General features: G+C 39.8%; 1 protein-coding gene across 3 annotated transcripts in view; it reads left to right on the top strand.

Moving 5' to 3' along the window:
• The first annotated feature begins 1,318 nt into the window (after positions 1-1,318).
• col13a1 (collagen, type XIII, alpha 1) overlaps positions 1,319-13,164 on the top strand; it is a 102,533-nt gene continuing 90,687 nt past the window's right edge. For all 3 annotated transcript variants that reach the window (XM_084391301.1, XM_084391300.1, XM_084391302.1), the window contains exons 1-2: positions 1,319-1,969; positions 6,846-6,923. In XM_084391301.1, coding sequence (XP_084247427.1) covers positions 1,685-1,969; positions 6,846-6,923 — 363 coding nt within the window. In that variant the 5' untranslated portion in view covers positions 1,319-1,684. The remainder of the gene's footprint in view (positions 1,970-6,845; positions 6,924-13,164) is intronic.

The raw sequence follows: 13,164 nt of genomic DNA, 5'->3' as shown, positions 1-13,164 counted from the left end.
TGGGAGTCGTGGGACAATTTGTTGTTTGTTTTTCAAATGAAGAGCCCTTCCAACTGACTCCAACTCACTCAGCACAGATTGCGATGAAAGGAGAGACTAATCAAAGAGTTAGTGGTGGAGGTGGTAAAGATTGACGAGGGGGAGGCTAGTTTTTTTTACCTCTTGCTGATAAAGTTTTCTCAAACAGATCAACCAGATTCATTAGGAATTTACAGCCACCTGTCAAGAAGATACAAACTGCTAGAGGAATGTTTTGAAAGGAGGGACTCTTATATTGACATAAACACAAACTCATGAATCTCAGGTCAAAGCAATGATCTATGGCATTTCATTTTACTGTTTTGATGGTCTGACACCATTATAACAGTTGTGTTGGCAATAAACTGGCAGCTTATAGTTACACTATCTAATTCATATTGTGACGCACTGGTTAAAGAGCTGGATTGGTTACCAAAAGGTTGCAGGTTTGAGACTCATAAAGTCAATGAACCATCACTGCAGTGTAACCCCAGGTTGTTCCAAAGGAATTGTCCCTGTAATAAGTGTACGGTAAGTCATTTTGGATAAACGGATGTCTGCTAAAATGACTACTTACTTGTTTCCAAGGCATTCATTAAAAGGAGGGACGGGAAATCAGACATAACTGTTAGCAGTGTTAACCTACTTTGTTCTTTGGCTACAAAAGAAACATTTAGTTCCAAATAAACAGACAATTTTAGATTGTTGATTGACTGATCTCTTAAAGCGATAGTTCACCCAAAAATGATGCCATCATTTACTCTCAAGTTTTTCCAAAAATGAAAAAAGATGTTTTGAAGAATATGTGTAACCAAACAGTTGATGGGCCCCATTGACTTCAATAGTATTTTTTCCCATATTATGGAAGTCAATGGGCCCATCAACTGTCTGGTGACCAACATTCTTCAAAATATCTTCTTTTCAGTAGAAGAAAGAAAATCATATAGGTTTGGAACAACTTGGTTGAGTAAATGATGACAGAATTTCCATTTTTGATGAGCTATCCCTTTTTTTTAAAAAAGAAAGAAAGATTAGATCCACATTAATTTTAAAGCTATATATCCTACTTAACTGTGTCATCAATTGACAAAGTTTAGATATTTACAAGTTAGAGCTATAACAGAGCACCATCTGAGAAATAGATTGTGTGGTTATCATGTCCACTTATACGTGTTGATTCTGTGAGTTCACCTAAAAATATCGTATATCGAGATCAGGATCAAAGCCGGGGTCAGCTCCTCCGTGAATCCCGCCCTACCGTTTAGCCTAAATAAACCGAAAGGAGGGGCTTGTCCGCGACAGAGAAGCGAAGGGTCCCGTGGTGAGCGCTGCAGAGCCGTGTAGTGTGTGTGTGTTTGTGTGTGTGTGTCAGGTTTCATTCTGAGAGAGACTCAGGCGCGCAGCAGTCAGAGAAACCCGTCAAATGGCACGAGCGAAGCACTCGGACTCCCACTAGAGCCGGACCTCACTGAACCAATATCTCCATGCACTTCAATGAGCAGCATGCCTCTGTTGAGGTCGTTTTGAAGACTGATATTTTCACGTGAAAAACGGTTCAATTACCTGGAAGGAAAACTTTAATCAGTTTATTTGAACACGAACCTTCCCAGCCTGATAAAGTGGTGGATAAATATTAAATTGACTGTATAAGCTACGTCTCACAGACATGGAGGACATGAAATCGCTAATATCACCTCAGTCCAGTCAGGAGAGGACCTGCGTTCAGCATCCCTGCCAAAAGCGCATTTTGACGAACTGGAAGGACGTGTGCGCTATCTGCGTGTGTTTGATTTCGTTTGGAGTTTGTGTGTTGCTTTACCTGAGGACGTCAGATCTGCAGTCCAGGGTGCTCAGTTTGGAAAAGGACCGAGATCCCCGTATCTCCAGTTGGATCTCTCTGGAACAGGTGGAGCCCGTCCTGTGGAGTCGACTGGATCAGATATTAGAGGAGGTGAGCGTGACTTTTATTCTTCAGATAACCTATTATTCTGCGGTTTTAATAATATCTAGTCATATTTTATACAAGTTATTTGCATGAGTCATGAAGTGCGAGGGCAGTGAAAGATAAGATACTCACGGTTTCCCACCTTGTGTTGTGTCTTAACGAGAGGTAGAAGTGCGTTACTCAGAAAGTTTGAGTAGAGAGACTTTGTGATTGAAGATGAGGAATATATGTCTGGAATTCAGGTGTGTTAAAATATGAATGTAAAGAAACTGACGAGCTAAGCTCTCAGTCTCCTCGCCCTCGTCTAAGTTTGTTTATTGGTCCTCGTTGTTTACGCACTTTCACTGAGCACTTTCAGTGAGCACTTTCGAGCTCTGAAACAAAAGCGCATGCACATGGATCAAAATAATTATTTTCTGTGCCGTTTTCTTGGGCTTTTGTTTATTTTTGACGAACAAATAGTAAATAAAAAGTTGTTAATACAAAAAATAATTAGGCCTACTAATTTCTAAAACTAACTCTTTACTGACTGTAAAAACAAACAAACTATTTCAACCAATAAATGTCATTCAATGTCTCACATCATGCGTAGGAAATGATTAAATCCTGATTATTAAATTACATTTGTTAGGTGCTGTAGCTTTCCAGATGCCAGTTCAGACTCTTTTACATGGCTAAAATTGTTCACATCCTATTTAACATTGCTGTAGAACAAGTGTCTATAAATAACACAATAATACAGCCAAAATTTCCTTCTGTCATTTTGACACATCCATTAGTATAGCTGTCTTAATAAAAGAACACTGATCTGATCCGGTAGCTGCACCTGTATTTTTCACATCTGAGCCAATCTGTTCAATGATAAGCAAATCTGCTACTGTAAGCAGCAAACTATTATTTGCTGCATGCAAAACCTGCTGAACACATTGTGTCACCATACGACCACCTGTTTTACATCAACAATCAAGCAGTTAGTGCTCTCACCAGCTTCAGCACTGGCTGAGCGCACGTCGTGTGTAAGGATTGAGCTTGAAGTGTTGAGGTGGAGGAAAGTGAGTTATAGCATATACATTTATATATATAATATATATTTAGTGCATTGCCTGCGGCCGTGGTCCCTTCACACTGGCCTCTGGTGGATCATCACCTAGCTGCATGTAAAATATTTGCAGTGTTAAAAGAATCTTGGGTAGAATTTTGCTCGGGGAAAGGCTACCATCTCACTATCTGCGGTTCATAAAATAATAGAGTCTGCAGAGGATGATGCAGGTGAATATTAAGTGTGTTTACAAGACTAAGCAGACTGGTGTAGTAGAGACAGCCAAGTGTGAGTCAATCTGAGGTTGAGTTTGAGTCCAGTTGAGTCATTTACAGATGAATCTCACTGCAATCTTTCAAGAACATGTCAAAGATAGAATGTTTTGCTTTTTCTTTTGCATTATGACATGCCAATTAAGCATATTTAGCTTTTTTTAATCTGTGTAATGCAAAAAAACTGATAAAGAATGACAGTATTATTGTAATAAGAATTTAATGAGAATTATCCTTCAGCATAAGTTCAATTACAACAAGTAAAATTCCCAGATGCATTACAGTACTGAGAGTTTTGCTGGATAATGTGCTTAATTGTAATGAAAAATAGGCTTATGAATAGGCTATAGCCTAGTAATTTAGTTTTGTTTAATACTTATGGGCCTTTGAAAGCATCCAAAGTTTGTTTATCTCAAGGGTGTTTTTATCAAGGGCATATGCTTCTCATAGAGATATTTACTACTGACATTTCAGCATCACCATAAAATTGCATCTATAAGTCTCCATTAAAGGTGAGAAACATATACATTGGAAGTGCCTGTTGAAGTTTAGAAAGGTGCTGATTTCACAATTTATAACAGAATGTGCCAGAATGTCCTTTAGGGGTTTAATCAAGATCTGGTCAGTGGGAAAGTAGCGAAATGAGAGGGAAAGAGAATGAAAGAAATGGAAAGAGAGATAAAGTTAGGCCTCTGGGCATAAAGTCTGTGGGTCTTAGTTGTAATCAGACATTGGAATTGTAAAACGTTTTGTCATCCTTTCAAAATAGATTGTTAAAACCAGATCAAATACTGGGCATCGAGTTACCATTAAAGCTGGGAGGCAGAGAATGTCCCCTCCCTCCTAACTCATCCCTGCAAGCACTGGGGCATCAGCTGTCTCGTGTCATTACTGCAACCTTACCATTTACATCACGTCATCTTAAAGTCCCCATGAAATCAAAATTGAAGTTGTATGGTTTTATATTAGAAAATATAAGCATTCAAAACTTAGTCTCTCACTTCCGCCAATATGGATCAGTGATTTTGATTACATCACTCTGCACTTCAGCTTCTCATGAGATTTTCTGTCCAATCAAATGCTCTAGAATCTAAAGCGTCCCGCCCCCTACATTATAAATAGACACTAAAGCTGCAGCTAAAATCGGTCACTTGTTCACACATTTACTATTTTCTACATGGTGAATGGCACATAGTGCACTATATAGGTGACAGGGAATGATTCAGAATGTAAATATGCTTTCCAATGAGGCGAATGAAGTCTGGTTTCACGTTAGTACAATGCGAACCGCTGCAGCGCACACACACAGTCTGCTCCAGTCCAGAGACACGACAGCACAGAGCGGATCATATGCGCGAGTCGGCGCAGACCACAAAACATATCGGACCCATTTGAATTCTGAACAGAATGCTATATTTTAAAGCAATAATGGATGAGATTAGGAGGAGGAACGGTTAGAGATTAGGAGGAAACTGTGGCTTTACCGAGCTCAACGGCTCTGGTCAAGCTGCGATATAAACCAAACGCTATTGGCTGTTTAAAAAAAGGGGAGGAGCTGTTCACTATGTCCCGCCCTGTCTTCCTGTTTCAGTGGAAATGACGTCAACACATTGAATAATGCTGCGCATTTCAAGGCACTTCAGTGAGCCTTTAAAGTCAGCAAGAAAACTTTGCAAACCATGTTATTTCCATAATTTGATGCTTTTTCAAGTTAAATGGTATTTCATGCGAAAAAATGTAGGACAGGGCTCAATTTTTACAATTGGTAAGTGACTGGATTGTGAAAAGTGGGCATTAGGCTATTCGTGACATCAAAGTGGTTTCAGAGGTGAGCAAGTTGTTACTTTTTGATGAAAGATTAGAAAACCTCCCCCCAAAACAAATCTCTTTGGAATAACATGCACAGATGAATCATGTGCACAATAAGTCCAGAGAGATGGGTATTAAGAAAGTAAATGGGGTCATTGTTGATTTCATGTTGACTTAAAGTACACCTATTTGAGCATAAAGGAACACACCCTAGCAGAATTAAATGCATCAGAAACTTCATGTGCTTCAAAGTGAAAGCTAATAAGTCTCTATCTTTTGATCTTGTTCACTGTGCTTCCACTCAATGCAACTCTTCATGCTAACTTTTCATCACTGGTTATTGTTTTCTCAATGTCACGCTGCATTGCTGTTTATGAGAGCACTTAGCTGTAAGTGAAACAGGGTCTTGGAAGCACTTTCCAATGGTTTGATGCAAAAACATATTTTTTAAAAGAAACCTTTTATGTGGACATAACCTGGGAATGCGGCACTGGAAAATCACGACTTAAAGCTCTGGGAAACTGTTGCGTGTACATTATCCCTGGACATTGCTCCTGTGGAAAAGCCGTTTACGCACAGCACATGGGTCCTTCCAAACTGTAGTGCATTTTCCACGGCTTTCGTGCTTGCAGAACAAACGTCTGTTGGTTAACCCAGCTGTCACATGTACTGTATATTTTCATCTTAACATTCTTCAGGTTTTCCTTTTCTTCTTAACCTCCATTAGTTTATTTTCTGTTTTAGAATATCTGTGGTGCTGCCGAGTTCAGTAGTGTGGAAAAACACTAGTAGTGTCTGAAAGCGGTCTGTGTAAAGACTTCTCCAGCTGGGAAGAGGCTTTGCCAGTATCAACCAAATAAAGCCCTGGAACGATCGTGGATAATATAAACTGGGGCAAGAAAAATGTCCAATAGCGGCCCCAGAATTATTTAGCTTGAGTGTTTCAATGTTAGATGGGGATGGCGTGACCTATAGTACCACATTGTAGACGTTTGACAAGCTTTACAATTCGGTCATAAATGTAGCTGGTCAGTGATTGTTCTACCATGCAGAAAGTGGGTTTGTCTATTTTTGCTGGGGTTTTGTAAGTTTAGGATAAAAATGGATTAGTAGCTCTGTTTAATGTTACTCACTGTTCTCTAAATCCTGTTTATTTATAGTTAATCGTTCACTTTGATACATTTACTACAATACACTGGGGTGTCCGTCTAAAATGTATGAATTGATTGGTTCCAAATGGTGACCTATGGATGGACTCATACATTCTTAATCAAATAACTAATAACACTGCAGCACATGTCGATGTGACGCTTCCAATAGAGCGAATGGCTCCAGAAGCTATGCAGAGAATATAGACATTGCGCCTCTGATGATGGTTAAAGTGACAAATTTATATGTTTAGCTTTTGAGGTCAATTCAAAAATATATTTTCAGAGCGTTTTCTTTTGAATTTGAATCTGATTCAAATGTCATGTAATATAGCTTTTTTTTTTTTTTTAATGCATGCAGCCTTGATGAGGATAAGAGACTTCTTGCAAAACCATTTAAAAATCTTACCGACCCCAAACTTTTGTATATTCTTGTTTAACTCTTGTTTAACTCTTGATTGTGTGGGAAATGTTTCCTTGAAAATTGAAGACCGAAAACAACAAGGGAGACAAACAAACTAACACCAGCTAAACTAACTATTGCATTATACCTTGCATATTACGTGGTTTGTTTCTGCACAGCTGACTTCAGTGTCCTGTCTGTTTATTTCCAGAAACTAGCTGCACGTCTACCGAAGATCCGGGCGGCTCGGGATGCACCTCACGGCTGCCTCTGTCCACCAGGTATGCCTGTTAACCCTATGTGTCCCCAGCACACCCTCCCTGATCTCAACACACCTGGGACACTGTGCTCCACCTGTTACTTCTGATATGCATTTGAATGTGTGTTGCGGTTAAGCATTTTGAGCTTCCCTCTTGCCTGCAGGTATGAAGATATTTTGTTGCCCCGCCGTTAGATAGAGACGTGATCCCCGTCGACTAGATCTCATTTCCCATGTAATGTAAATGAGTGAAAAGAGTCTCCTCTCCCCAACCCTTTGCTGTCCACTTGTGCCCTCGGACTGGCATTGCTATTGTGACAGGTGCAGTCATATTTTCATGTGCTGTTGGCAGTCATTGGCTTCACTTAGTGTTCGAGTGGTTCGTGATGCAAGCCGCAGTGTTGGGATGGCGTCATGTGGGCGTTCTTGAGTGCAGGGAACAGTCAGCAAGGTTCACAGCGTACACTAATAAGTCACATCCATGTGTTTGATAGGACTAGCCTTGTTCAATATTCATAAAATTAGATGAGATATTTTTTTCAGGATTCTTTGATAAATAAAATGTTTAAAAGAACAGCATTTAAAAAAAAAAAAAGAGAAATCTTTTGTAACAATATAAATGTTTTTACTGTCACCTTTGGTCAATGAAATGCATCCTTGCTGAATAAAAGTATTATTATTATAAAAATCTTACTTAACTCATGTGACATTGAAAACTGGAGTAATGGCTGCTGAAAAATCAGTTTTGCCATCATGTGTGTGTGTGTGTGTGTGTGTGTGTGTGTGTGTGTGTGTGTGTGTGTGTGTGTGTGTGTGTGTGTGTGTGTGTGTGTGTGAATTTACACATCTCTGAGAACCAGGCCAGATGGTACAGACATCTCGGTGTTAATGAGGCTAGTCAGTACTAGTCATTGTTGTGTTAACTGAGTGGGAAGTGACTTCAGACAGCGTAGTGAAACCAGTTTAAGATGGACATGTCGTGGACAGGCACTCGTGAGCCAGGTGTGGGGACCGTTTAACAGCAGGCATCCCAGATGATGGTCGTGTTTGTTGTTGTTTGGTCTTTACTGCTGTGCCGTGGGAGAGTGTCTGATCTCGCAATACAGACTGCGCTTTTACTTCATTTCAACCATTTGATGAAAACCAGGCAAAAGATCAGCAGCATTTTTTTTTGTTTAGCTGAAAGCTGAAGTGACTGTAGATATAGTTCAATGAAAGCACAGTTTGTACATTGTGCATGTGTTTTTTATAATGCATGTGTATAAATAATATGTGTATGTAAAGAAGTGTCCACATATATGTGGTTCTCCATGTCGCCAGCTGCCGCTTGTCAATCATTCCAGCGCGCAGTGTTCAGATGGCTTCCATTCCATTGTTTATTTTGAGTGCTCAGCAGTGGGCAATAGTCTGTGACTCCTTCATCAAGCGCACACAGTATGTGTATAGCATTGATGTAATGTTTGAGCTAGAAAAGAGGCATAATAACTTTTCTATTGGCAAAGGTATTGTTTCAATTGTTTGCATAGTTAGCGCCTCCTCTTCCAAGTTCATAAAGAATGCTATGTGTTTGTCGTGTGCAGTTCAGCCCAAGGACAGTGTATGATTATTCTTGGCTCGGCGTGTTTAAGTGAAGATGATGTGTGGTGTGACTATCTTTAAGACTTACCTGGTGGTTTTATTAATTCTCTCTCTTCTCTGAACTGTGATTAGTCTTGAGTCTGTACCTTTTGCAGCACTACTACAATCTCAAAACACCTCGCATATGGGCTTGGGGAATGTTTCAACATATCCAAATGAGTTTATTTTTTCTGGTTTTGCAAATCCCAGGGGGCTGCAGAGGTTAAATTCACTCAGCTCGTGTTTAAAAACCCATTTGGCCCATTCGCATTCACTCAGAAATCCTCCAATATTTGTTTTTATTAACAAAGTCAGAGTCAGTTCATACACACAACTGTTTACCCTCCTGCTCTGCACATTTCAGCACTGAAGCGGTAACAGTGCCCACGTTTCTTACTGTGACGAGAAGTATTTACCTTCTCAGTGTCATCTTTACATTGCAGGGATGAACTAGCCTATGTGGATTATAGGGATGCATAATATTGGGAAAAACGGAAATTGTTATATTTAGTTTTTCTGTGATATACAAAGTTCTGTCATGAAACGTTCAGAAGTAAATCTGCTTGCAATCTGCTGGCAGAGCTAAATCTGCTTGCAATCACATCATTCTCAATAGGGCACAGCTGATCGGTTCCTGCTTTATCAGTAGCCAATGAGCTCACATGCTCAACCTTCAAATACTTGGTCAGCATTTGCAGCGCACTTTCAGAAACCCTCCACCCTTATTTAAGATAATTTATGTATGCTATTAGCATCTCTCACTTACTCACAGCAGAATGTCGTGTATATTGGCAGTAGCAAGTCCTGTACTTGCTCTGCAGCAGCAGATCTATTCTACCAAGACCAAACATATCTACACTGTCATATCCATTACCATGCCAAATGCTCCGAGTTGTCATATTGCAATATGAAACATACAGGACTTTTGAATAGCTATAGTCAAGGCAAAAATTTGTCAGCCACCAGATATAATGTTTTGTATATTTTTTTACTAGTGGGTGCAGGACACTATAGTTCATTTATGTAAGTGAGGATAGCAAAATAAAGTAAACTGTGACATATTATACCCAAATATTCTTCATACAGTGACTACCAGTTAAATTTATACAAAATTTGTACCAAAGATTATTCAGACACTTTGACCTGACCATGTTTTGCTTTTATTTTTTGCTTTAATTGCTAATGCGACCTTTTTACACCATAGACTGAACAAAATTAAGCATTGCTTGGTAATTGGTTGACCTAAATTGCAGCTTGTGATGCAGTGTTGCAGCAGCTCCAGCCAAAGTTATGTGCCAAGTTGCTCTGAAACAAACACAGGATCCCATAAACCCATATAGCATATATATCTGCATATAATTATTTAAACAAATCACAGCTTTTGCGATTAGAAAATGTTATATCGCAATATCGATTTTATTTCTATATATTGTGCAGCCCTACTTATTAGAAAATTTGCCACTGTTTTAACTATGTACTTCACCTAAGCATGCCCATATTCATACTCACAATGCTTTAAGAATGAATGTTCTTATGTTATATCTTTCAGTAATTTTTAAGCTTGATATTTTGAACTTTTATGAGAATCATAGATGCCAACATGGCAGATTGTGTGACATCCTCATTCTTAAAAACATGAACAAATCCATGCAAGCTTAAAGCAAATTTGATCCAGAGAACATTAAATACGGGTTCACTTGAAGTGAGGATAAACGTGACTTTTGCTGAGCACAACATGCTTTGTGTGGTGATTTATTAGCTTCCAAGAGCATGAAACCATTAAAAGAGACATTTAGAAACCAAACACTCAAACAAACCAGTTGAAATTACCATAATACTTTAATAAATATTTAAATACATTTCCATGTTTGATTTTGTTTACTTTTGTACAATAAACTGTTTTTTTTTGTTTTGTTGAGTCACCATTTTGTAAAACCGTTAAGAACTGCTGTTACAGTGTTATAAGTCTATTTTCAGTGTGCATGTTTCTTAGCTGTGCCCCTTTGAACAGATGTGTATATATAAACATCATTATTAAAAAATGACATCTGCGGCTTATCATAGATGTCTGGATGTGTGACAGTTCTGTTAACAGTGACTGATGCATTGTCGCTATTTAGTCATCAGAGAAAACAAGAACGTAGTATGTATACATAAAGACAATGATTTATGGCTCTAAAAATGTTTTTGAAATGGTGTGTTTATCCGCCCTAGTATGGAAGAGTCACAATGACGTGAAAACCAAATGCACGCCGCTCAAGGTGTGAATGAACTGTGTAGACAATTGTGGCATGCTGATGGATATGATGCTCTTTGTTCTTGCAGAGATTTGTAAAAATGATGCCAGAGGTGCTTACTGCCAACAGCTTTGTCAGTGTACAGGAAAACTCCCATGACAGTTAGATTGAATCCAGGCCCAAGCGTCCAGAACGCTCTTGAATCCACACATTGTTTCCCGAGAAGCTGAATGGCACTTTCTTGGATGTAGTTGTAGGAAACCGAGAAAAAGAAAGAGACTGCCGCCCTCTTGGCTTCTATGCATCACACACCCACAATGCTCTTATTTCTGAAAAACCAAAGACGCGATTCCCCAAAGGATTTAGTGTCTTTGTGACTGGATTCCGATCCGCAGGCCAGCATTGGTGGCATTAGTTGTGTCACCAGGGGTCGTAAGGGATTGAGTAAGAGTGCTATCTTTAAATGTGTGCATCACGGACACTGGTTTGACTGCTGGTCGTCAGTTGGATTGTTGTGGCTGTCATGAAGAGCGGGATGAGGGGTTTCATTGCATGCTGATCTGAGGGGATTAATCACGAGTACAACAGGAAGGGTGAGAGGCTTCTAAAGCCTCGAGCTTCACTGCAGGAAGTGACATTTGACAGTTTACCTGGATGGAGTCCGAAGAGAAGCCACATCTAGTGTGTGTAATCGGAGATTGACTCCGGGAACTTTTATGTATGACATATTTGCCATATTTAACATCCTCATCATCCCTAAAAGTACAACACAGCAACACAGCCAAGAGGAAATGTGTATTGCTCATAGGATAATTGAGTTCTCGGTTACACTTCAATTATGTATCATCTCAAATGTTTTCCTGAATATGACTCAATAGAAATAAAAATACACACATTAGGCAACTGTTGACAAACAGCAAGAGTAAATGCGATTGTAGCATAGCTCTGGGTGAATTTGATGAGAAATATTTGAGACTTTTGATTGACAGTTTGAGATGTTGTTGTGATCTCTATTGAAATTCTCAAGTACACTTGTACTTGTACTCTCCATTTGCTCTCCATTTAATCTCATTGCTGTCTAGGAAATTTAAATAAATAAATTAGTTAATTATTAATGTTAATAATAATTAAATAATACATTATAACATTGGTATATAGCATTCACTGTCAATCATTGACAATTTAGGATTGAATCATGCATTTAAATGCAGAGGTCACTCCCAAAACTTTGCATACTTTGTAGCCTGACTTCGTCATACTCATATTCTAGGCAGAATGTGAGTCTGATACTGCTCCATAGGGCTTTGATTATGAGGTGTGTCTTAACCGAACCAGAAAAAAAAACAAACAAACTCTGCACTCAATTGGATAGACCTACAACCAATCAGAGCAACGCAGTGAGCGACGCATAGTTGTCAACAGAGCTCAACTGCACACACGCAGGAAGAAGTAGTAAAGTAATGAGTAAAGTAATAATAAAGCACTCCATGAGTGCGACCAAAGGAGAAACCACAATGACCACAGGGTTTTCATTGCGTCCCATCTTCTTAGCGACCATCGGAGAAATTAAACTTTTGCCGAATCCCGTAGGAAGGACTGCAAACACATATTTCCGATCGACAAATGCCTTGATTGCGGTTCTTTGTTCGTCTTTTAAAATTAATGCGCTGTCGATTTCTTTTACAACAGACGCGATAGCGGAATCTAAACATCTCAATTCTCCTGCTGCAGTCATCTTTGTTGAAAACCAATTCAACCCAAGCGCTCTTTGGTGACGTGGGTGATTACGTAACCGCAGATCATCTGTCCATCATCGATTAAAGCCCGCCCTGGCAATTTGATTGGCTCGGCCTTCTGGGAGCCGAGCATAATTACTCCTCAACGGATCGAGTCCAGACCGAACTTCCCGACCAAAAAATGTTGTGGGCGGGGTTCGGGCCGGCATCCAGGCTACATACTTTGTGTACTTGGTAGGATAATGGTACTTTTGTTGTATTTTAAATGGATCACATAAGCCCCTTTCACACAGCGCATTGAACCCGGGAAATTGCCGGCAAATTGCCGGAACGCCTTCTGTGTGAACGCAAACACGACCCGGGTTTAATGCCGGGATCGATGCCGGGTTGGGGACCTAGTAACATTGCCGTGTTCAGTCCCGGGACGCGCGCTGTGTGAACAAAAGCCGTAATAATGCCGTGTCGTAGTGATGACGCTGAAGCCGGGATCGTTCGCCAGCTGTGAAACGGTACGAAATGCGCAATTTTATGATCGAATCAGAGAAATAAATGCACAAGCGTGGTTTCTCGAGAGAGAAATCGCAGCTCATAAGCAAACTGAAGACGCTGCTGAGACATTACAAGTCACATCGATGTCACGTGTCTTTCCGGGACATACACGGGTTGTGTGTGAACGCGCTC

Source organism: Rutilus rutilus (genome assembly GCF_951802725.1).
Source record: "Rutilus rutilus genome assembly, chromosome: 20".
In the NCBI taxonomy this organism is placed as follows: domain Eukaryota; kingdom Metazoa; phylum Chordata; class Actinopteri; order Cypriniformes; family Leuciscidae; genus Rutilus; species Rutilus rutilus.
The sequence above is the reverse complement of the archived record's forward strand: the minus strand, read 5'-3'. Positions and strand labels throughout refer to the sequence as shown.